General features: G+C 64.4%; 6 protein-coding genes across 6 annotated transcripts in view; all 6 read right to left on the bottom strand.

Annotated features, from left to right (window-relative positions):
- Positions 1–470: 470 nt before the first annotated feature.
- On the bottom strand, positions 471–3,680 carry LDBPK_050630 (kinesin, putative; the record flags this gene model as incomplete). The annotated part of the gene is made up of 1 exon (XM_003858202.1): positions 471–3,680. The coding sequence occupies one exon, from the start codon at positions 3,678–3,680 to the stop codon at positions 471–473; it is 3,210 nt and encodes a 1,069-aa protein (XP_003858250.1).
- A 1,381-nt stretch (positions 3,681–5,061) lies between these two features.
- Positions 5,062–6,354, bottom strand: LDBPK_050620 (hypothetical protein, conserved; the record flags this gene model as incomplete). Its single annotated transcript, XM_003858201.1, has 1 exon — positions 5,062–6,354. The coding sequence occupies one exon, from the start codon at positions 6,352–6,354 to the stop codon at positions 5,062–5,064; it is 1,293 nt and encodes a 430-aa protein (XP_003858249.1).
- A 2,388-nt stretch (positions 6,355–8,742) lies between these two features.
- LDBPK_050610 (hypothetical protein, conserved) lies at positions 8,743–11,688 on the bottom strand (the record flags this gene model as incomplete). The annotated part of the gene is made up of 1 exon (XM_003858200.1): positions 8,743–11,688. One exon carries the CDS (start codon positions 11,686–11,688, stop codon positions 8,743–8,745), a length of 2,946 nt encoding a protein of 981 aa, XP_003858248.1.
- Positions 11,689–12,447: 759 nt separating this feature from the next.
- On the bottom strand, positions 12,448–15,168 carry LDBPK_050600 (hypothetical protein, conserved; the record flags this gene model as incomplete). Its single annotated transcript, XM_003858199.1, has 1 exon — positions 12,448–15,168. One exon carries the CDS (start codon positions 15,166–15,168, stop codon positions 12,448–12,450), a length of 2,721 nt encoding a protein of 906 aa, XP_003858247.1.
- Positions 15,169–15,838: 670 nt separating this feature from the next.
- LDBPK_050590 (ATP-dependent RNA helicase, putative) lies at positions 15,839–18,859 on the bottom strand (the record flags this gene model as incomplete). Its single annotated transcript, XM_003858198.1, has 1 exon — positions 15,839–18,859. One exon carries the CDS (start codon positions 18,857–18,859, stop codon positions 15,839–15,841), a length of 3,021 nt encoding a protein of 1,006 aa, XP_003858246.1.
- A 2,516-nt stretch (positions 18,860–21,375) lies between these two features.
- The window catches only part of LDBPK_050580 (hypothetical protein, conserved), a gene marked incomplete at both ends in the record, with an annotated part of 2,340 nt that continues 862 nt past the window's right edge, over positions 21,376–22,853 (bottom strand). The window contains one exon of the mRNA XM_003858197.1: positions 21,376–22,853. This exon is cut by the window's right edge and continues 862 nt beyond it. Within this exon, the coding sequence (XP_003858245.1) occupies positions 21,376–22,853 (1,478 nt within the window).

The following is a 22,853-nucleotide window of genomic DNA, read 5'->3' as shown; positions in this document are numbered from 1 at the left end:
CCTCTCCTCCCCCTCCCCCTGGCATGCCCGAATGAGGATCAGCCGGGGCACGGCCTACTCACCTGACTGACCAAGGGAACGCTCGCTCTCTCACTGCCTTGCGGGGCCGCGTGCTTCTCATGCTTCCGACCGTAAGCGAAGTGCTGGTGCGTTGACGAAAGTGCAGAGTGCGAAGGTGAGCGCCGATGCACGACAGGAACAATGAATAGGATGGACACGAGTGCCACACCGACAGCAACGGGGGAAGAAATAGAGCCGCGTCAGTGCGGCGGGGCAGATACACGTGCATGCATACATGCCCACCGGTCTAATGCCGCACACGCGCGTCCGCATTGGGAGGGAGCAACGAGGATTGCTATGGGTGGTTGATGGTGGTGGTGGAGGTAAGAGGGGGGAGCCAGGAAGGGAAGCACTGACGCTGGCGCAGGTGCCGCTCGCCCTCCTCCCCATTCCAGTGTGTCTCCCGCGCTTCACTGGAACTGCTTGCGCATGGCCTCTCTCGCCTTGTAGAGCTCCGCCAGCTGTGCATCCGCCGCGGCGTTCCCGGTGGACGGGAACAGCGGGAAGTACGGGTTGCTCGGCTTCTTGTTGGCAGAGGCGGCGCTGCCGGCGGGGGCGACAGACGAGGCCGTGCCGTTGGCGGTCGTGTTGGTGGTGGTGGTGTCGCCAAGAGGGAGGAGATGGAACGGCCGCGTCGGGCTCGGTGTGGTTTCCGTACCGCCACCCATCATCAACGTGGTGCTCGCCTTCGCTGTTGTCCAGCCGTTCTGCGCTGGCCCCGTGAGCCCTGGCGAGGTAGCCGGTGGCGATGTGCTGGAGCCGTCTCGCTGCACCGTAGGCGACAACGATAGGCGTGCCAAGGCCACGTCCGCAGAGTGCAGCTGTCCATCTTTCACCGTCATCGCCAGCCGCGCGGACGGTGTAGTCAGAGAGAGTGTCGGCACCGACGAGGAGTGGTGCTCACCGCGCACAGGCGCCTGCGTGGTGGATGGCAACAGCACTGCTGACAACCCGCCACTGCCGCTCGTGTTGGGCAGGCACGGCGCTGCGATCATGGAGTCGGAGGCCGAGTGCGCGTAGGGGCGTTGTCGCTGAGCGGCCGAGAATAGTGGCGAGAAGGGCAGGCTGCTGCCGCACTGGCTACTCGTGATTGAGCTCGCAGTGTAACCCGTGTCGCCACGCGGCGACGGTGGCGGCGTGACGCACATGGTCGGGCCTGGCTTCTCGGACAACGGAACGTTGGTTGGCGATACCCCGAGGGCCGCTCGCAAGCCATCTGTCAGCTCCGCTCGTTTCTCTTCCTCGTGCCGGCGCTGCGCGTGCAGCTCTTGCTGCTGCACAGCCAGCTGCACCTGCTGCTGCCGCGCGCTGAACCAGCGCTCAAAGTCGCGCACCAGCTGCTCCTGTGCGCGCTTGAGATAGGCATGCATGCCGTCGATTTCCTCCTTGTCGTGCCGCAGCTGCGCCGCGTGAACGTTGTAGCGCTCTTTCATAGAGCTCAGCTCCGCCAGCCACGCGGCTTCCTCGGCGTCTACGACATCGCTGCCGTCCGCCGCCCGCTCGGCTCGCCGGCGCTGGATCTTGGTTTTCAGCTGTTTAATGGCGTCTACGCAGGCGTTGAGCTGCTGCGCCGTGGCCTTGCACGCTGCGTACGTGGGCCGGAGCAGCTGCTTTATCTCCTCCACCTTGTGCTGCGCCTCGTAGGAGGCCTTGAACGCCTCCAGCGCCTGCGCGCGGTTCTGCAGAAACTGCTCGTCCATCAGCACGTCCACCGCAGTGCGGGCGTCACCACCACCAGCACCACTGCCGCTGCCGCTGCCGCCCCCGTTGTTCTTGTCCCCTTCGCCGCGCTCGTGCAAGTTCGCGACGTGCTGCTGGTACTCACGCTTGCTCTCGAGGAACTCCGTGGCGACTGCAACCTCGGCCTCAGTGAACTGACCTTGCTGTGCAAGGGTGGTGACACGGGCCAGCGCCGCCTCGACTGTACTCTCCGCGTGCGGTGGCGCTGCAGCTGCCGTGGCTTGCGTGAGAGCTGCGCCAGCTGACCGGCGCAACTGAGCAACTAGTTGCTGAGCGTCACGGTAGATGTTCCGCCTCAGCGAGAGCTCGGCCTGCTGCTGCTCGTCGTTCTGCACGTCACCGACGTTCGCACTCCGACTTCCGGAGCTGCTTCGCGATATCGTGAAAATAAAGGGCACACCCGCCACGCCTTTCGCCTCTCCGCTGCCGCTGATGGCGCCTCCGTCGCTGTGAGGTGTCTGCGCAACGGCGTTGTACCGCATACCGGCGGCACAGAGGCTTGCGCCGCCGCCCGCCCCGCCAACGCTGCTCGTCGCGTCAGCGTGCCCCGCCTTCTTGAGCACCGTCAATAACATCTGCAGCTCGTTTTCCTTGAGCTGCAGAGTGTGCCGCAGTGCCGTCACCTGCGCTTCGCTGTCTTCCAGCCGCTGCTTCTGCTGTCGCTGTTGCTGCGTATCGTGGGGCACGCCACCGCCGCCGCGCACGAGACGCTCGCGTAGAATCTCATAGCAGCAGTATATACGAGCCATGTCCCCGTTAAGGCCGGTGAGGCGGGAGCTCCAATCGCCATCCACAGCAGCCTTCTGGATGTACGCATCGACCATGCCGCGGCATACGTTCTTTTCATCCGCCGTCAGCGTGCGGTCGGCCGCCAGTGACGCCGCACCACTGCCGCCGCCGTTCGCGCGGAGGTAGGCGACTTCGTCCTTGAGCTGTGCCACCTCCGCGCGCAGCCTGCGCACGAGCAGCACCGGGTCCGTCTCCACGTTCACCTGCGGTGCCTGCTGGATCAATGCGACGCGCTGCGCAAACTGGCATGTGCTCATCGTCTCCGCCACCTGCGAGGCAACGACGTGCGCCGTGGCGAGCATGACTGTCTTGCAGTTGCGACCGAGGCTGTCGCGCAGCACCATCGTGAGAAACGAGTTGCGATACGGCACGTGATCGCGTACCCCCTTCGCCTTCTCGCTGAGCGCGACGATGACTTGCTCGAGGAAGTGGAGAGAGAGGTTGATGTGCTTCGCCTCCGTCAAGATCGTGCCCGAGACGCCGGTCTTGCTCACGCGCTCGCTTCCGGCGAGATCGACGAGGTTCAGCTTGGAGCGACGCACGACGGAAGAAGAAGCGGAGCGGGCCTCCAGATAGATGGTAAAGATGCAGTGCGAGCGTGACGACGTCTTGTTCATGGGCGTCTCGCAGTACAGGCGGTTCGTGTCGCCGAGGAACAGAAGGTTCAGGGCGTCTGCCAGCGTTGGTGCGCTGTGCTGCTCGAGCCCCTTGAGCATAATGTCGTCCTCCATCTCGTGTATCGTGACGGCCGGCAGCTCCTCCAGCGTGCGCGCGTCGCGCCCGTGGTTGAGCAGGTCTTGCCCCTTGTCGTTGTAGATCTGAAGGTAGGACATGGTGATGGTGTACGTCGTGGCACCGCCGCCACTAGCATCGTCATCGCTGGCGTGGTGGCCGTCATCACCTGCGGCCTCGGCGCTGCTGCTGCGGCGCAGGTGTCGACCTCCGCCCTCGCGTCGCCGTGCCACTTCCTCGTAGATCATGGCCATCGCGCGTGGGATGAGACCTCGATCTTGGTAGCTCTCTGTCCCGCCCGTGATGCTGTACGTCTTGCCGCTGCCCGTCTGGCCGTAGGCAAAGACGGTGCTGTTCATGCCATCCAGCACCGACTCAACGCAGCCCTTCGCGACGGTGGCGAAGACGTCTTCTTGCGTTGCGCTCGGCTTGAAAACGCGGTCGAAGCGGTACTGAAAGTCAACGACGGTGTTGTTCACGACGTCGTCGATACCAGCGGCATGGGTGGTGCTGCCGCCACCACCGCGTGGGCTGTTCGCTGGGACTGAGGACGGCGGCAACGGCGACGGACCTGTCGTCCCCCGCTGCGCATCCTGCACGAGTCGCTGCGCGGTGTGCAGGTGCAAGATCGACCTTTGAAAGTCCTCTTCCACTTCGTACTGAAAGGTAGCCGGCGGCTGGCCGGTCCCTCGCGCTGCCTCGAATGGGCTGGAGGCTGCCGCGGTGCCGCCGCCGCCGGTGGCGAGCAGGCGACTCTGCTGCGATGTCGGCGGCGGTCGGATGCGGAGGTACACCCCGATGCCCTCCTCTCCGCGGACTTTGGGCATCTATTCCAACCCCCTTCTCCTTGTACGAATGTTGCGGCACACTCACGCGCGTCTAGGAAAGGATGTGCGCTCTGCGTTTACGAGCGCACACATGAACGTTATTGAGCCTACGGCAGCGCGGCCCCCTGCACTGCCGCCCCTCTCGCTGTCTCGCATCTAGACAGCCGCACAGGACCAATCCGCGCAGTACTCTCCCCTGCGCACTCTCCCACGGAGGTGCACCCCGTAGTGTGATGCTCGTGGTGGTTCGCTCGCCTCGATTCTGCCGTTCTTCTCGGATCTGTTTCCGCGTCAACTGTGCGCGCGTGTGGACCAGGAAAGGAGGAGGGAGGGGAAGGGAAGGGAGGGCGTGTTCGAGGAAGCGAGAGCGCACACGCGCCGCTGTCATGGATTGTGTGCGCACGATGCAGCCGCGCACCCCCCAAAAAATAACCGGCGCGTGCGTTCAGCAGGGATGGTGGAGGTTGCGCCCGCGCGTCAGCGGGAGGAGGAGGAGGTGTGTGTGTGTGCGTGGTGGTGGTTGGGGAGAAGCAGGAAACCGAAGAGTTCAGCGCCCTGTCTGCGCGCGAGGCACCACACACACACACACACACGCCTGCACACACGCCCCCCTCCGCCCGTGTCTATGTGTCGATGTCATCGATGTCTAAGGTGCTCACACACGGAGAGAGAGAATGGTATACACACCCATGCACGCCTACAACAGAGTTCAGGACGTCACATGGGCCTCTGTGCGTGCGTGCGTATTCTAGTGAGTGGTCTAAGCTCCAAGTCATCGGGGAGAGAGGCAAGCAGACAGAGACGGGAAGGTGATGCGAGCGCCACAGCGATGTGCAGGCCTCCTTCCCACCTTTTCCTCTTTCCTCGACGCATCAACGGCTTGAGCGCCTGTACGCTTTTCGCTCGGCGCGGCTCACATCATCACCGCCGCTGCGGCAGCGGAGGAGAAGGATGCGCTGAGCGAGCTCATCCAACTTGCATCGACGCCACCCCCACCATTGCCACCGCTGGCATCCGCACCGACGCTGCTGCTGGCGGTGATCTGCACCGGCTGCATGGGCTGTGTCTGAGGCACAGAGGACTTCCAGGAGAGCGTCGTGATGGACTCGTACGGCAGAGTGACCGGACGGCGCAATGGCGGAGGCGGAAGAGCAGCAATCAACGCGTCGCTCAGTTCCGCGCGACATGGAGACGGCAGCGTGCAGGCAGACGGGATCGGCGCCGCGGAAGAGGACAGACCGAAGCGGGTTCGATAGTGTTCGGCACCAACAGCGGGCGCCGCCCTCAGCGGCGACAGCAAGAGGTCTCGCTGCTGCCGCGCCGGTTGGCGCGCCCCGGTCATCGCTGCGGTGGACGGATCCGCGTGCTCTGGTGCCCTCTCCACAGCAGCCACGGCGAAACCCCAGCCTCCCCTACCGGACTGATCACTCATCTCCGCGTTGCTAAGGTACAGACGTCGCAGACGGTTGATGTGCTCGGAGACCACTTGCTCCGTATTGCCCGCCCTTGCTGCAGTTGGAGCTGAGGCGGTGGCTGTGGCTGTGTTCGCGAGGATAGTTGCTGACGCAGCGACTGTCGTGCCGTTGGAGAGGGTGAAAGGGACAGCGCCAGGCCGCCGCGAGGGCGACGTCGCGGCCGCCTCTGCTGCGCGAGAGGTTCGCGTCCTCGGTCGTACAGGAGAAATCGACAGCAGGGACTGAAGTGTTGCTGCAGCCTTGTCTCCGCCGTCGTCATAGGGCATGGCATCGGCTGCTGCTGCTGGCGACGCCGCCGCTCGCGGCGGAGACTCGATCCGACGAGTCTGCCGCGCCATCGCCGCTGCCGATGAGTCGCTCGACAGCGGCACGCACACGAGTCTCCAGCAGTCGTGGCCTGCACTTCGTCCCATGGCGGCATCTTGTCCATCACCAACGCCGTCGTCGTCAGCGACCGACGGAAGCAGGCAGACGGGTAGACAGTCCTGCAGCAACACGGCGTCGTATACAAGACACTGCTGCGCGGCTGGCAAGCCAGTGCGCAGCGCCACCTCGTCCTTGATGTCACTGACCGTGACGGCGGCGACAGTAGCAAGTTGAATGTGCACAATGAGATCAAACGCGGCCGCGAGGTCATCGTGGGTGTACCGTTGCTGCGCATCGCGGCCGTCGTGACGAGACACACCTCCGCTCCAGCCTTTACAGTTGCCGGCATGCCGATGGCGAAGCATATCTTCGTAGAGCTGCAGCACCTCCGGCTCAGGCAGCGATGGCGCGGCGGTGGCCACGACCGCCACCTCGATTACGACGGCCGGCATTGAAGTGGTAGCGGCAACGCCAGCGCTGGGGCCGACCGCCTGAGACGGCGGCGGCGGTGCGGACGACGGGCTCGGACCTCCGCGATGGTGAGCCCCGAGCAGCACCGTAGACTCACCCGGTAGATAGCTCGAGAAGGACTGCACCACGTAGGAGCGCGCGATGGGTGAGGTGCTAACGAGCTGTGGGGGGGTGGAAAGGGCTGCGCCACGCCGTGCGGCTGACGGCGTCACCTCCGCTGCCGCGGAACCCTTGCCAGGAACGCCAACGCGACCGGGGATGCCAACCTGAAGTGGACGCTTCAAGAGGTGCTGCTGCCAGGCTGCGGGCTGAACGGGACTACCATGGCGGAAGTCCTCGCCAGTCCTCCGAGCGCGCTGCGGTTGCGTCGAAGGTGCGAGGGGGGAGGCTTGAGCAGGCGACAGCCGCGGCACGGTGAGCACCATGTCTTCCACATGACCTCTGCGGGACGGAGCCCCTGCCACCGCTTCCTTAGTGCCATTGCACACGCGCAGGGAGGAGGCGTGGGCACTAGCAGGGCTTCTCGACCGCGGCGGCGGCGTTCGAGCCGAACGCTCCTGCTCCTGCTCCTGCGTGTCTGCGACCGCGCCGTCTGAGTCATCTGGCTGCGAAAGGCGGTCTCGCCGCTGCACCTCCTGCTGGGCCTGATTGCCGCACTGGTTGTCGCTAGGAGAGAGTTGCCGCTGCTTTGGCAGGGGCAGCGGCAAGTCCGACTGCTGCGAGGGCGCGGCGAGCTGCGGCGGTACTGTCATCTCGCGCCTCGTCGGGGCTTGAGAGTCACTGCTGGCGGCGTCGGGAGGCTGCGGCTGTGGTGGCGAGGTAGCTTGCGCCTTGCCTTGCTTCCCCTCGCCTTGATGACGGTGACTGCTGCTGCTGCTGCTGCGATGCCGATCGCCACGCCCGCGCGAGAAGGGGCGCCGACGCCGACTGTCCTGCTTCGGCTGCGGCGGTTCTCGCGCCTCGCGCCTACCTCTCGCCGCGGATGCTGCGGGAGATGGGGTGATCCCTCGAGCGCGAAGGTACCGCGGCGGTCCCCGCGAATCCGCGGGAGGCGTTCGGACCGCATCGGGAGCCAGGGGGCTGATGCTGTGCAGACCGCGCGTACTAGGACTGCCGTGACGCAGGACCTCCTCGATATTCTGCTTCACCACCGGTGCGGGTATCACTACGGACGTCGAGGCCGGCGCGGGCGCTCCGCCTGCCTTCACTGCCGAGCACGAGGATGCCGTCCTCGATACCGACTCCGTGGAGACATCTCGCGACGACGTGCCGGACATTGTGCCCGGGAGAGGCGCCAGCGCGGCACGCAAAACCGATTCACCGGCGCGGGAGCAGCGGCCGGTGCCGCGTATGCCAGCTGTGGCACCGCCTAACGCAGGCGCGCCAGCGGCGGTGACGCCGATCGCACCCGACACGGTGCCGCCGCTGCCGCTGCTGACTCTGTGCACAGTGTGCAGCTCGCTGCTCTTGTCGCTAGCTGGTGGTCGCTTCTTCCTCAAGGTCGACGAAGTTGACAATGAAGGGCGCGGGTGACGTAACGACAGACAGTGCTGTGTGCTGTGGCTACGCCTGTACGCGCGCGTGGGCGCGCATCCGAGGATGCGCTGAGCTCTTGAGGCGCGTGCCGTCCGCCGCTTCTCTCGTGATCGGGGCCGCAGAAGAGGCGAGCACACCGCAGCCAAGCACGAAACCCCGCGGTGGCCCGCACGCGCCACAACGCGAACGACGCTCCGAGCAAGACATAGAGAAAAGAGGCGGAGGAGAGCGAGGGCGGAGGGGTAGCGGGCATGCATGCATCTTCGCCGCACAAACAAGACACTCAGAGACGTTCCGTCGCGGCCTGCACATCTTCTTGCTTCGTTGTGTTCGTGCTACGGTTTCCGTGCAGGGGTGGCGTGCCACCGTCGCAACGCGACGATGGAGAGGACCGTCTCCGCCCAGCTGCGTCCACGACCATATGCTCACACCAACAAGGCATGCGCACACATACAAGTTAACCATTACAGCGCAGCAACAGCAGCACCAGAGGCGGGGGTGGGTAGGTCGGTGGGTGGCCGAGAACGAGATACAGCGACGTGTGCGTCTCATCTCGTCCAACGCCCAACGCCCAACGCCCCTCCCTCCCACCCCCATCTTGACTGAGACGCACGGCAGCACACGCGTTGCTCAGCTACGCCAATCAAATTCATTCCGTCAACGCGACGCGGTCACGATGTCACCGCCTCTCTGTGCTGCTGGCCAACGCCCCCCCCCCTTCGTTGCCTTACTCCGAAAAAGAAAACTCAAAACAAGAAGCTATAGCGATCCTTCAAGATCGCGCACGCACGCGCGCTCAGCAGCGGCGGTTGATGATAGACGTTACGTTGCTGCTGCGATGCCGCGTCGAGCCCGAGCAGCGACGCGTTCTGTGGATCCACATGGTACGTGAGACTCACGTCCGGCATGTCCGCCGCGTCGGCCTGACAGTCTGGCCACACCGTGCCGGGAGGTAGGACGGCTCCGGCTGCCATTCCTGCTCCCGCTGACGGCGATGGTGATGGTGGCAGCTGCAGCGGCTGCTCCGCGTTCATCCAAACGAGGAGGAACCCCTTGAGCCAGTGAAGCAGCATCACCGCCGGGGCCGATGACGTCGATGGCGCGGCCGTGTCCGCGCCGCCACCAGCAGATGTGCAGCCGCTTCCCTCCGCGGATGGGGAGGAGAGAGGCAGCGTGGACGACGGCGTCTTCGCCACGGAGGCCGCGTCACATCCTGCGTCGAGCCTTAACGACAGAGCAGGGCCTCCGCCGACGGGCAGCGTCGTGGACGAGGACGTCATCGCCGACTCGTGCTCCGAGGCCTTCGACTTTCCTTTCGCCTTCGACTGCTGCTGCTGCTGTGGGGGCAGAACTTTGAAGTGGCGGACTCGAGCCGCTGCAGTTGGCGCTGTCTCGGCCGCCTGCGACCGCTGCCGTTCCTTGTCCATGGACACCGCCAGAGCGATCGCCGTGCACGCCTCCATCAGCGTCGGAAGTATCATTTCCAGCGCATCGCCGCACCGCTCGTAAGGCGAGCGCCGCTGCGGGTGGCGCTGACGGCGCCGAGGACGCGGAGTCGACCCTAGCGCCGACGATGGCGACACTGCAGTCGCTGTCGCTGATGATGTTCCTGCTGCAGCCGCGGGCGACGGTGGCGTTGATGCGCCTGCACGGATAGCCAGGTGCTGGCGACGGAAGACCTCGTAGAGAGCTTCCAGTGCTTCCGGACTTCCCTCGGAGGCAAAGAGTTCCTCATCCAAGCCGATTCGACCAGCCAAAGTCGCGCCGCTCATTCCCGCAGCGGTGGAGAGCACCTGCTGCGGCTGCTGCCGGTTCGAGACGTTCTTGTTCACGCTCGTCGCCGACGTCGCGGACGGCTCCGGTGTGTTGGACGCGTTCATCACGATGTCGTGAAGCACGAAGAGGTACCACAGCGCCTCCACGCAGTAGACGTTGCTGTCGATGGGATCGACGGAAGCGGTTGGCTGCTGACGCGATCGCGCCGTCGCCACATATGCCACCTTCACAACCGCATCCAGCAGGACGCTGAGCAGGTGATGCATCGCGTCAGCGTGTCGAATGGCGAACGCCATGCGAGATGCAATCTCGTCTCGTCGCAACCATCGCTCGCAGAGAGCCGCGATGCCGCCATCGCCCGTGGTGGCAGGGTCTGCCATCGCGTAGGGGTTCAGCAGCGCCGTCCACTTCTCCAGCAGATGCGGCTGCAGGATCGCGAAAACGTGCCGGTGCGCCGTGCACTGGCGCGAGATCCACTGCGCAGACGGCGGTGGCAGCCGAACGTGGGCAGCGTCCGCTGCTGCTTCAGAGGACGGGGCCTCTGCGCTTGTGCCGGCGGGAGATTGCCCGAGGGGTTGACTCTTGGCTTTCGTCGTCTCCTCGTCGCCATCACCGCGCCCGGCCAAAGTGGCACCTCTACCGCCCTTCCGCTCATCTTGCTCGCCTTCCGATTCACTGCTGCTGCTGCTGCTGCTGCTGCTTCCGCTGCTGCTGCTGCTGCTGCTGCTACCGCTGCGACCGCGGCTGCGGTTTGCATGGTCCGTGTCGTCGCCCGCCTCATGGCGGCTCCTTTTATAGTTCGTCCCGTCTTCGGCGCTTCGGCCGCGGTGATGGCGGCGGCGGCGGGGACGCGCCGTGCGCACAATCACGTCCGCGCCGTCTTCCTCTTCGGCACCGCCCACTGTCGCTGCCGCGTCGCCACCGCTGCCCGTTGCGAAGGCCGGATCCAGCAGCTCTGGCTGGTGCAGCCCGACGAGGCACTCCGGGCCGACCTTGAGCGGTGGCGGCGGCACCCACACGTAGGCGCGCCGCGCCTCCTCGATCTGGAAGGGCTGCGTGCGCCACGAGACGAGCGTGTCGCCCTGCAGCAGGGAGTACAGTCGCCAGCGGTAGTACAGCATACATGGATGGTTGAACTTCTCGCCCAGGAACGCGAAGGCCGGGTTGCCGCGCCCCATCTCGCGCTTCACAATCTCCTCCTCCGTCGTTGGCCCGCCTTGCACGACGGCGGTGGCGAGGAGGTCGAGCAATGTCGTCTGCTCCAGCGGAAGGTTGGTGGGGACGCGCAGCCGCGGTGCGTGCAGTGGCACCTCCAGCACGTCTGTTGAGGCTGCCACGTTGACCGGCGCTCCAGTGGCGGACTCTGCCGCTGTGGTCGACGGCGAGTACGCAGAGGCCGATGGTGGTGCAGACACTCCCTCGACGGTGGTGCCTGAACCGAGAATGCCTAAACTGCCAGCTGTGAAAGGCGGCCGCGCTGACGCGGTGTTGACGTAGGGGGGCGGCAGTAGGCGCGGCAAGGGCTGCGAGTAAGAGGCGTCCGGAGCCGGGAACACGGAGCCGCCGCACCAGCCCGCTGCAGCGACGGCTTTCTCATCCGGAAGCACTGACCCCAGCACGCCTTGCTGTTGCTGCGCGTAAGCTGGTTCGAACATCGTGTACGGAGAAGCACCTGTGTTACCGCCGCTGGTGCTGCTGCCGCCGCTGGGCCCGTCAGCCGGCTTGTTGGCAGGTTGATGTGCGCTGCCGCAGAGCAACACCGTGGTGCTATCAAAGCCGACGCCGCTGTTGTTGTCGTCGACATCGGCGAAGTCGTCTCTGTCGTCAGCGTTGGGGGTGAGCACCGGTGTTGCCGAGGCACCACTCTGCTTCCGCGACTGGCACAGTGGCATGAATGGCGGAGTTGATCGATCCATGAGCCGTCTTTGTGCTGCCCCAGGCGCTGCTCACCCCGCTCCAGCAGCTCTCAAGGATGTGCGACAGGACTGGCGGATGTGCGCACGCAGGCAGCACGGAGAGGAGACAAGGCAAGAGGGCAGGGCGAGTAAGCGAGAAGACGCACAACACGTTGTATGTACGTGCGTATATATATATACGTATATATGTGTGTGTGTGTGTGTGGATCGGTGTAGGTATAGAACAGCCACGCAACGAGGGAACACTGCCGAGATGACAACGAGGACGACAGCGACGCTCCCCGCACGCGACGCATGTACACCAACAACGGAGGCACAGAGAAGGGACAAGTAAGGCGGTGAAGTCACGGAGAGAGAGGAGAGAGAAGAGATGGGGGAGGAGGGCTAGGAGGTGGTAGTGTGCTGTGCTGTGCTGTGACAGGTTGGGGTGGTGGTGGTGGTGGGCTGAGCAGGAGGCGACATCGAAAGACGGACACGCGCGGGCATCAGCACAATCGCATCCATTCTCGAGAGCACTAATCCTCCTCCTCTTCTTCCCATTACTCCGTGTTTTGCTCATCGCGCATCGTCATCTCGATGAGCTCAAGCCCGCATAAAGGCGCACACGCGTGCATCAGTACCGCATAACAGCAACTCGCATCGACCACAGACGCAGACGCAGACGCAGTGAAAGAGTCAGAGCACGCATGCGTGCACACAACGCAAAGAAGCGACACAGATGAACATAAGCCCGGACACGCAGGCACGTTCACCAAGACGTCACAACGGCAGCGCCATCACCGCCTCCTTGCGGAACTCAACGCGCGTCAGCAGCACCTTCTTCTTCTCGTCCGCCGTCAGTGCCGTGTTCGCCGCCTCCTCCAGTGCGTCTGTCGGCTTGTCGGAGAGCAGCAGCGTCGCCATCAAGCTGAGAACTGTAAACGCGTCGCGGATTGGGGTGAGATCGTTCTGCGCCCGCTCCACAAAGAAGCTCCGCAGCGCACGCACGTCCTTGTCTACCTGAAGCGCGCCGAAGAGGCTGACGCGCTTACGGAGCAGCACGCTGCTTGTCCCCTTCGCCACCCGCCGCGCCATCGCCGTGAGTAGCGCATCGAACAGCTTCGCATCTGCCAGGTGCTGATGGAGGTACTGAAGCCCGGCGCCGAGGTCTACCAAGCACGCCTGCACCCACACGTCGTTGAGCTCGTAGTGGTAGTACACCTCCTCCTTCATGTCATAAGAAACGGCGGCGAAGCGCTCCATGTGCGGCGGCAGAACGCTGTCGCAGCACACGTCTGCGAAGGCATCGAGCCAGGCAGGGATCAGCTTTTCCTGCAGAGTCCTTCCCAGCGTGCGCATGTTGCCAGCAAGTTCGCGGAAGCGCGTCACATCGTGCGGCGTCGCGGAGAAGGTCGCCTCACCCAGCTGCTGCAGTTCGTCAGCCATGCGCTGCAGGTACGTCGCAGTCCGCTGCGCCGCGCCGGTCCAGTGTAGCTCGTCAGGTGTCAGGAAGCCGCCGTGCGGTGCTGCGCCGGCACGGCGCCGGCCCCCGGCAGCAGACGAATTAGACGCCGCGCCGCCGGCCCCGGCGTGGCTACTTGTGCCCGCGATCACCGTGTGCGACTCGATCTCTGGCAGGAGCCGCAACTGCACCACGTCCATGGCGGATATGACCGCAGCGGAGCAGATCTGCGCCGACTTGGTGTTCATGGCGCGGTGGATGGCCATGCGAAGCACGAAGAAGACGTCGTCGGGCAGAGTGACTTGGCCGTTGTGGGTGAAGTACCAGAACGACGCGAGCTCCTCCGAAGCCGCCGCAGAGGCGCCACCGCCCGCAGCGCTAGCGGATCCTCCGCCGACGCCGACAGAGGCGATGAGCTCGTCAGCGCTGCTGGCGGCAACCATGTACAGACTCTGCAGACCCGACATGAAGCTCGCCGCCGATGGCGCAGAAACGAGTGCAGCTGGCGCGTTGCCGTGCCGAGTTCCTGCCGCAGTACGCGAAGCACCACCACCGCCGGCACGCGCTGCCGCGGCTGCCGCCTCCTTGGCGGCGTCACGGATCGCACGCAGCTGCAGGTCGACCGCTTGGTCGTAGGCGATCGTGAAGTACGCCGTCTGCAGCGGCACGTAGACGGCTAGGATGTCCTGCATGGAGTTGAGGAGGGCGTTGTCACTGGTGCGCCAGAGGTTGTCGGCGGTGCTGCCCACGACGACCTCGCCCGCGGCTGCCATCGAGGTTGACTCCTCCCTGCCGCTCTCCGCTGCCGCCGCCGCACCTGACGCCTTCATCCGCTTCTCGTACTCCGTCTGCTTGCGCTCCACGAAGGTGAGGTAGATATGTCCGCACGACACCATGTGGCTGATCTCCTCTAGAATCTGGTCCGCGCGGCGGGCACTGGCTACCACTGCGTTGACGTTGGCACCAGCAGCGGCGTTCATGGACGTTGTCGACACGCGAGAGACACTACTGACACCGTCGCCGGCCAACGCGTGCTTCTCCAGCTGAGCCAGCACGTCCTTGCGGCGCTCGATAAAGTCGCTCAGCACCGGCACACATCGGGCAGTGGCGCGGCTGTGCAGCTTCGCCAGCAGCACCAGCGGCCCCTGCGCGCCGAAGGCTTCATACGTGAACTCCTCGTCGCTCTCGAACGCGGCGGCGACGTTGTCGAGGCACTGCGAGACGAGTGCGAGGTGCGTCATGGCCACCGTCGCTGAGTCCTCCATCTTTCTCATTTCGCCATCGATCAGCTTTGCCAGCGCGGCAATCGTGTGATCAGCGATCCAGTCGCTGTACAGCCGCGACGCCACTGCGCCCTCGCCCAGCTCCGCTAGCAGCTTCGTCCCCTTCATGATCGCCAGCTTGTCGTTCACCTGCACGGCGTCCTCAATCATCCTGAGCAGGCGCGCCTGCACGGTCGCTCGAGCGTGGCGCATGACGTCGCTGACGGGTGCCGCGTTCGACACTTCGACCGCCGCTGATGACGGCGCTGACAAGGACGCGCCTCCGCCAGTGCCCGTCTCTGATGCCTTCGCCTCCACAGCAACGACAGTGGCTGGAGAGGCTGAGGTCAGCACACGCTGTGCCGCCTCGTACGAGTGCAGGAGCTGAAGTATCTTGTCAATGTCTCCAGAGTCCAGGACAGACGACACCTGGGCCGCGTCGTTCTCCATTGCCTTCATGGCGTCCACGATGGCACACGTCTGCTGCACGCGCTGTAGCAGCGCGTCAAGCCGTCGCACCCGCTTCGAGCTGCGTTCTGCCAGCGACGCGTTCGCCGCGACGGTGCGCGCCAGTGCTGCGCTGCGGTGCACGTACTGCGGCATGAGCCTGTACTGCACGTTGCTGATCTCACGCAGAGACGTGTGAAGCTCGCTCTCGGCGTGGATGGACTGGCGGATGTCGTTGAGGGCGGCGTCGCGGCGGCGCACCCCGTCGCGCACGCGCTGCAGCGCCTGGTCGAAGCGCTCTTCCACGTTATCGATGTGCTTCAGTAGCATCTCGCTCGTGAGGGAAGCAGCAGGGCAGAGAATCAGTCAGTCCTTTGGAGGGGGGGGGGGAGAGGGGAGAGGCGGAGACGCACAGAATGAGGTTGATGGAGCCCAGCAGCCGTCCATAGCGACAGCAGCAACACGAAAAAAAAATGAAGAAGGGAGCGACTACTTGATGCGCGGCACGGCTTTCGTGTGCGTGCGCGCGTGCGAGCGTCGGTTCCCGGGGTGGGGGGTGGAGAGGCCGAGGAAGGGATGAGAGTACATCATCGAAGAGGTGATGGTGGTGATCAATCGAGCAGATGGACCGAGTCCGCGTAGATGCGCGCGCGCACACACACACGTACTCACACACCCCGTTGTGGATGCGAGGAAGACGCGCTTGCACCGCCACGCGTGTACGTGTACGTGTGCGTGCTGTGCCCCCTTTGTGTTCGGTTACGGACACTGTCTTCCGTTCTTGTCAGGCGAAGGTGATGTTGTGAGTGGGGGCTGCGCGCACGAGAAGAGCTCCGACCAACCGTATCCTCCGCGCCGCTGTCGCACCCCGGCTCTTCTCCGGCCAAGGCGCGACGACTCCTTCAACAGTGTAAGGAAGGTTTGGGAGGGAGAGGTGCGTGGGTGGGTGGTGGGGGGGGGGGCTGTGTGCAAGTGCGCACACGCCCTCCACACCCACTTGTCACAGGGTAATGCGGCCGTACTGGGAGGTGGCAGAGAGCTGCGCCATGATGCACCCCAGCGCCGCCGGAACACTGATCTTTGCGTATGTGCCGCGCCGCAGCGCCGCCGCTCCATCGCGGCATCCCTCGCCCTCGGCACACTCGACGAGGAAGGACCAGAGGGGCCGCAGCACCGCGACGTCGCTGGCGAAGGTGGCGACCGAGCGCTTGCGGCGCTTCCTCGGCGGCTTCCGCATGCCATTGCCGTTGTGATTCGCGGTGTTGCTCGTATTTCCGGTGGCGCCCTCCTTCTTGGTGTCCTCATCATCGTTGTCGTCATCGCTGTCGTTGCTGCTGTCCACTTCTGTGTCGTCGCTGTCGTCGTCACCGCGGCGGCGACGACGGCCGCTGGCATTATCTGCGGCAGTGGTGGATAGCGCCGCTGCCCCTGCCATACAGACATTACGCGTGTCGCCGTCGAAGAGCTCACCGAGGGCGGCGAGGTCGTCATCCTCGTCGCCATACACGCGGGGTGCTGCGCTGGGCGGTTTCGTGCGGCCTTCAGGCGGCTTCGGCGCAGCGTCCCTCGCCTCCTCCCTCGCCACCTCCTCGGCCCGTTGTACCATCGCGGCAGGCAACGTCACGAAAGTGACGGCGACGCCGGTGGAGCCTGCACGGCCGGTACGCCCGATGCGGTGGATGTAGAGCGTCACAGCGTCGCTCGGCGAGGCAGAGGCTGCCCACGGCACGTCGTAGTTGATCACAAGCGTCACCCCCGCCACGTCAAGGCCACGAGCGAGAAGGTCTGTCGTGATGAGAACGTGCCGCTGACGCCGCTGGAACTGCGCCACGAGAGAGCGCCGCTCCGTCTGCGACAGCTCCGAGTGCACCACGGCAACGGAGGTTAGGTTCGCCAACGTCGGCGTGCGCCGCGCCGCCACGCTGGACGACGTTGCCCCTTGGCCAACCGCGGTGTCTTCGCGAAACGACAAGCCGTCCGGCGGCGGGCCGACAATGTCCTCGATTGTGTAGTATTCCTGCTGTGCGTCCAGGTGCTCCGCCTCGGCACGCAGCTCCTCCCACAGCGCGTCGCACGTCGACTTTTCGTTGGCGAAGACGATGATCGGGCCGGTGCCGTAGACGAGCCACGCCACCAACCGCACAAACTTCTGGGCGTGTATAAGAGGGTGCAGCAGACGCTGCCGCTGCGGCGGTTGCGGCTCGCCCTTCTCGGTGTGTCCTTGTTGCCGAGACGGCTTCTTTTGCCGCCCCTCTGCCGTCGCTGTGGCAGCGCCAGACGCGGCGGGGACGGGGTCCTCTGCAGTCCCCGTGACTGAGGCGCCGGTGTCGGCGACCAGCTCGAAGGACTGGCGGATCGAGGCGCACCGGTACGGTGTGCGCACCAGGTAATAGCCGGCCTTGGCGAGGTAGCGCTTCGCCACTGCCGCGCAGGCCACGCTCAGCGTCGCTGTGAACATGACTGTCTGCCGCGGCTGCGGGCACCGCTCTAGGACTGCAGTAAGCCGCTCCTCCTGCTGCTCATCGATCATCCGATCTGCCTCGTCCATCACGACGAACTGCGTGTTGCCGAGCGAGAGCAGGCGGTCCTCGAGAAGTACTTGCAGCTGGCCCACCGTGCCGACGACGCAGTGCGCGCCGCGTGCCAGGGCGGCGTACTGAGCATCGCGATTCTCGCCACCAACCACCTTGACCACGCGCAGCTCGCTGAGATGGTTTCGCGCCGCCCCCGCCGCGGCCACAGAGGACGCACGATCGTGACCACTGGCGCCACTCACATCCAACTCGTGCGTCTCCCAGGCGCGGATGGTGTCCTGCGAGATGTGGCCCCCGCCGCTGTTGTACATGGAGGCAGCCGGCGCCTGGCCGCACAACTGCAGAAAGGACGCCGTCACCTGCTCTGCCAGCTCACGCGTCGGCACAATCACCAAGCTCAGCGGCCCCAGTGAGATCCGGTCGGGGTGGCCCAGCAGCTTCGGTGCACGGCACAGCACGTGGTGCAGCAGCGGCACGAGGTACGCCGCGGTCTTGCCGCTACCGGTCTCCGCTACTGCGAGGATGTCCATGCCAAGCACCGTCGCCGTAGCCGCACCAGCCACACCGCCACTGTTCGTGCCCGTGACCAAAGGCGCGGGCCGCGGGAGAAGTGCGAGCGGCACGCACTGCGCCTGCACCGCCGTCGGCAGCGCGTACGCGTGCGTGACGCACAGGCCAAGCGAAAGCGGCAGCTGGGCTTCCTCCCAGCAGCGGATCGCCGGTAGCGTGTCGGCTGGCGGCAACGTCTTGACAAAACTGCTTGGCTGTGCGGCGCTGGCGCCGCTGGTCTCTGTGGGCGGCTGCGCAGGCGCCACCAGCTCGACGGTGATGCCCAGCTGCTGCCGGAATACCTTCCAGCTGGTGGACGTCATGGCAGAGAAGGGGCGTTGCGTCCAGTGCGAGGCACACGACATGGGCGCGGTTGTGCTGCCGCTGATAACGGTTGAGGCGGTGGCATTCGTGGCACTGCTTGGCGCGGCGGACGTGGCTGACGTTGCTGCGGACGCAGACGAAGCTGTCTTCTGCTGCTTCTTCAGGAGGCGCTGAACCAGCGGGTCCTTCGGTCCGACACCGCGGCGCGCTAGCGCTGACGTCGCTGCTGCTGCTGCCGAAACGCATCCTGATGTTGCAGCAACGGTGGGCGACAGCGCAGACGCAGGAGTGGCACTAGGTTTGTCCGTCGCACCGGGCGCCGTTCCTGCCTGCTCCTTCTTTCTCTGCCCTTCGTCCACACTGTGCTGCAGCAGCCAGCGCAGCACGGGGGACGGCGCGGCAGATGGCTGCTGGCGAATCCTCGCTGGGAGGGTCTGTAGGGTATAGCGGGCACGCCGCGCGAACGCCGAGTCGAGCAAGCGCGCCACATCCTCCTCCATGTTGGGCGATGCGTGAGTGTTCGTCTGGTCCGCAGCAGCGGCAGCAGTACCACCAGTGCCGCCAACGTCGACGTCATCGCCGACGTAGACACGCCATGACGGATGCGGCTGCATGCCTGAAACTACCCACTGGCTTCTCTCCAGCACCTTGTGCTTGTATGCTTGTGAGTGCTGGCGTGTGCGATCTGTCCAGCCTTCGCGGCTAGCCTGCTCGCCCGCCAACGCAGGTGTGTATGCTCGTGTGCGTGAGTGCGTGCGCGTGTTGCTGACCGAGAGAGAGAGGGAGAGAAGAGGAAGATGAGTGCTAGCGAGGGGAAGGGGCGGTGGCGGAGTGCTACGAAGGCGGCATCACACGCGCACGAGGACGCATAGGTACTTCTCTCCGCCCTGCTTCCCTCCCCCGCACCTCCCGTGCCGTTTTCTCGGAGGAGACGAAAGCCGAAGAGAGGTCCCGTCCCGGTTGGCGCATGCACACGCACACGCACACGCGCGCGAGTGAGCAGGACGGTTGGCTTGCTGGCGCAGCGCCCGCTTCACTAATCAGCATAAGAGAGAACGTCAAGCCGCCCCGGCCCCGGCCCCCGCCCAGAAACGCCGTCATGAGGGAAGAAGGGAGGGGCGGAGGGAGGGGGCGGGGCGCTTGTGAAAAGAAGGGCCGAGGGCGTGGAAGAAACAAAGAAAAAAATGGCGACGGACAACACACGAGCCTAAGCGGAGCGTGAGGGCGGAGGGGGGGGGGAAGTGTGTGTGTGTGCCCGCACACGCACACGCCACCCCACACAATCGACAGAGGCCGAGGATGCAAAGGAGACAGAGAGAGGGGCCACCAAAGACACGCGCCAATGGTGGCCCCTCCCCCCCCCACACACACCCATCCACCCTCCCCTCTTCTTTCTCTCAACCAACAACACAGAAAGTCAAGAAAGAAACGCTCAAAGGCAGACACAGATGTGTACGTGACACTCAGCGCCTCCGCACACCGTTGCTCACGCGTGCAACGGACATCACTGGTGCCACAAATATCGTCCTCCCGTCCTTCTCTCCCCCTTCTCTCCCTCCCCCCACAAGCGTGCCCGCATCGTGTACCGAACCTTCGGAGAGAGGGAGGAGGAGGAGGAGGGGCATTGTGGTGGTGTTGGACGTCGTCGCCGTAGCTGGGATGCTGGTGGCCGGTTACCAACGCCGGAATCGTTAGCGTCATTGAAAAGCTTCGAGCGAATAAGAGGAAGAAAAAACAACAACAAAAACAACAACAGCGAAAAAGCGAATCGCACGCGCATCGCTGAAGCGGAACGGAGGGTGGAGTAAGGGTATGCGCGAAGGCACCGCTCCTGTGCGTGTGCGTGTGCGTGTGCGTGTGATGGGGGAGAGAGGGGAGGGCAAAGAAACTTTTTGATATAGTCGCTGGCGTTGGCTCCCCTCTCATGCCCCGCCTCCCGCCCTCTTCCCGCCTACGCGCGTCTCTCTCTGGCTGTCGATCGCTCCCGCTTCTCTCTGCGTACGTCTACGTCCCATCTATTACGGCTCTATAACAGCATCATGCGCATCATCACCGCCTTCAAGTTGTCTGCCCCTTCGCACACACACACGCACACGCGCACCCGTCCTTCCGTCTTATGTATTTGCATTGGCTGCGTGACTTAGCAGCCAAGCGTGAGCACGCGGACACACAAGAGGAGGGTAGAGGATGGGGTGCTGAGGAGAGACATCCGTTGAGTTCTCCGCATTTCGTTGTGTGTGTGTGCGTGTGGGGGTTCGAGCCCTGATTTCTACTGAGAATCAGAAAGGGGAGGGGCATCAGGGGGAGCTTGGGTGCACGTGTAGACAGTCGCCCCCCTCTCCCCATGCACTCCCTTTGCATGCATTCTGTGAGAGAAAGTGTGCTCTCCAGCAGGTGCTGCATCTGTGCGATGCACATCACTATTGACGGAAATCTGTCACGCTCCTCTTTCCCTCGTCCTTCGCCTCCATCCCACGCAGAGGCCGTGCACGCACAAACCCGTGTACACTGAGCAGCGGCAGCAGTTCGAAGCACGGCGGAAAATGCGGGCATCAACTGGAACGAAAGCCTGAAAAGTTAACGACGACCACCCCACGTGGGGTTGGGAGAGAGAATGGGCGTCCAACGGAAGGGAGGGAGGCGGACAGACAGAGATGGGGCGGGGGGAGGGCGGCTGTGGAACACAAGGAGCATGAGAGAAGAAGGGTGTGCGGTTGTGCGCGACGCCAAGAATGGTTTTTGATCGCCGTTGTTGGCCTCTGCTGCTGCTGCTGCTGCGCGCGCGCACACACACAACCGCTTTCGTCTTGTCGATCACCTCTCCTCTGCACCTCTCTCCAATCTGACCCGACCCAACACCCCCTTTCTCTCCCCCTCTAGAGCTCTAGCGGTGCGTGCACGCACCCACCCCGCTCACATAGTTTATGTGCTCTAGGCGTACGCTCTTTCGTTGTTACGATCATCCGCATGAGCGATGGAAGCCACGCCGGCGGTATCCAAAGTAGCGAAGGGGCGGAGGGGTTTCGCGTCATGCAGGCTCGGCAACACACACGAGGGCCGAGACAAACACAACATGTAGGAATGCAGCGCTACTCGTCATGCGTCCATGCGTGCTCATCACAGAGCTTGGCTAAAGCTGCATGAGGGCGTCTAAGTCGGCCGCTGCCGCCGCGCCACCGTTCTGCACCGCGTCACCCGTGCTGCGGGGCGCAGCAACAACCAACGCACTCGGGTCGTCGCCAGCGGCGGCCCTGCTGTGACTGTGGCTGTGGCTACGACGATGGCGACGCCGAGACGCCCCATCGGCGGTGTGGTCGGCACCGTTTTCCACGGCAGCGTCCGAAACCGGCGGCTGCGACACGCCACCGTCGAAGACACCCCTGCTTCTGCTTCTGCTGCGGCTGTGGCTGCGGTGGTGGCTGTGACGACGGTGACGGTGGCGGGTCGAGTTTTCCTTGCCGGCGGCACCGAGCCCCGCCGAAGTCTGCTCCATCGACGCCGCCCCTAGGGGGTCGGCGTGCCGGCGATCGTGCGTGCTGTGATGGCGGCGTCGTTTGTGAGACCTGTGCTCGCCATCCTCGACAGGGTACTGCGCCGGCGACTGCATCAGCGAGTTGGCCGGCGGGGTCGCCGCCCCACTGAAGTCAAACTGCCGTTGCTGTGTTGCCACCTGCCCTGGCATCATCACGCCCGCGCCACCGGGACTCATCACAGACATCTGCTGCTGCTGCTGTATCCACGGAGGCAGCATGGACGCCATCATCTGCCGCCACTGCATGCGTTGCTGCATCAGTTGCGTCATGGCGGGATCCTTGTCGACCGTGGGGTCCTCACAGCCTTCGAAGAAGGGCTTCTCGGAGTCGGTCAGGATGATCCACGCCAATCGCGAGAACCCAAGCCGCTTGACATCCTGGAAGTCCATGAAGAACATGTCAGCACGAATGTAGGCTGGCAGCTGCGAGGGCGGCAGGGCTGGACGGTACATCTGGATGCCCCGCTTCCAGGTGGAGCGGATGACGAGCCACGGGAGCACCAGGGCGACCAAAACGACCAGCTCCAGCACAAAGTTGCAGAGCGGCCACGCGAGGAAGACGGCCACAACGATGAGCGTGGCCTCCATCTTGCGCGTGTAGACGGTCCAGAAGGCGTTCAGCGGGCCCGTGGTTTCGCGAATATAGAAGTAGGAGAAGGACCAGAAGGATATAAAGAGGTTGCACGTCCACGCAAACGTCGTGAGCCCGGAGAACAGCCACGCGAAGCGCACAAATTCGTAGAAGGGCGTCTCGTAGAACTCGATGCCCCTGTCGGAGCCGCAGCAGCCAACGCCTGGCGGCTGCTGCGACGGGAATACGGCGGAAGGGTTCTGCTGCTGTACCGTCGCCACCTGCTGCTGGAATTCCTGGATGAAGGCCTGCTGCTGCTGCGGCGTCATCTTCACAAACTCCTCTTGCTGCTGTGGGGTGATGGACGGCAGCATGAACGACGACCCGCGCGCGCCTTCTACGCTGGCACACGACGCATGCCGGCGCACATTGATCAGCACCGCGTACAACACCGTCAAGAAGCTGTACACCATCGCCAGAATCCACAGCGTGTCGCGCGCGTCGT

The sequence above is a fragment of the Leishmania donovani genome, chromosome 5 (assembly GCF_000227135.1).
Source record: "Leishmania donovani BPK282A1 complete genome, chromosome 5".
NCBI classification, from domain to species: Eukaryota; Euglenozoa; class Kinetoplastea; order Trypanosomatida; family Trypanosomatidae; genus Leishmania; species Leishmania donovani.
The sequence above is the reverse complement of the archived record's forward strand: the minus strand, read 5'-3'. Positions and strand labels throughout refer to the sequence as shown.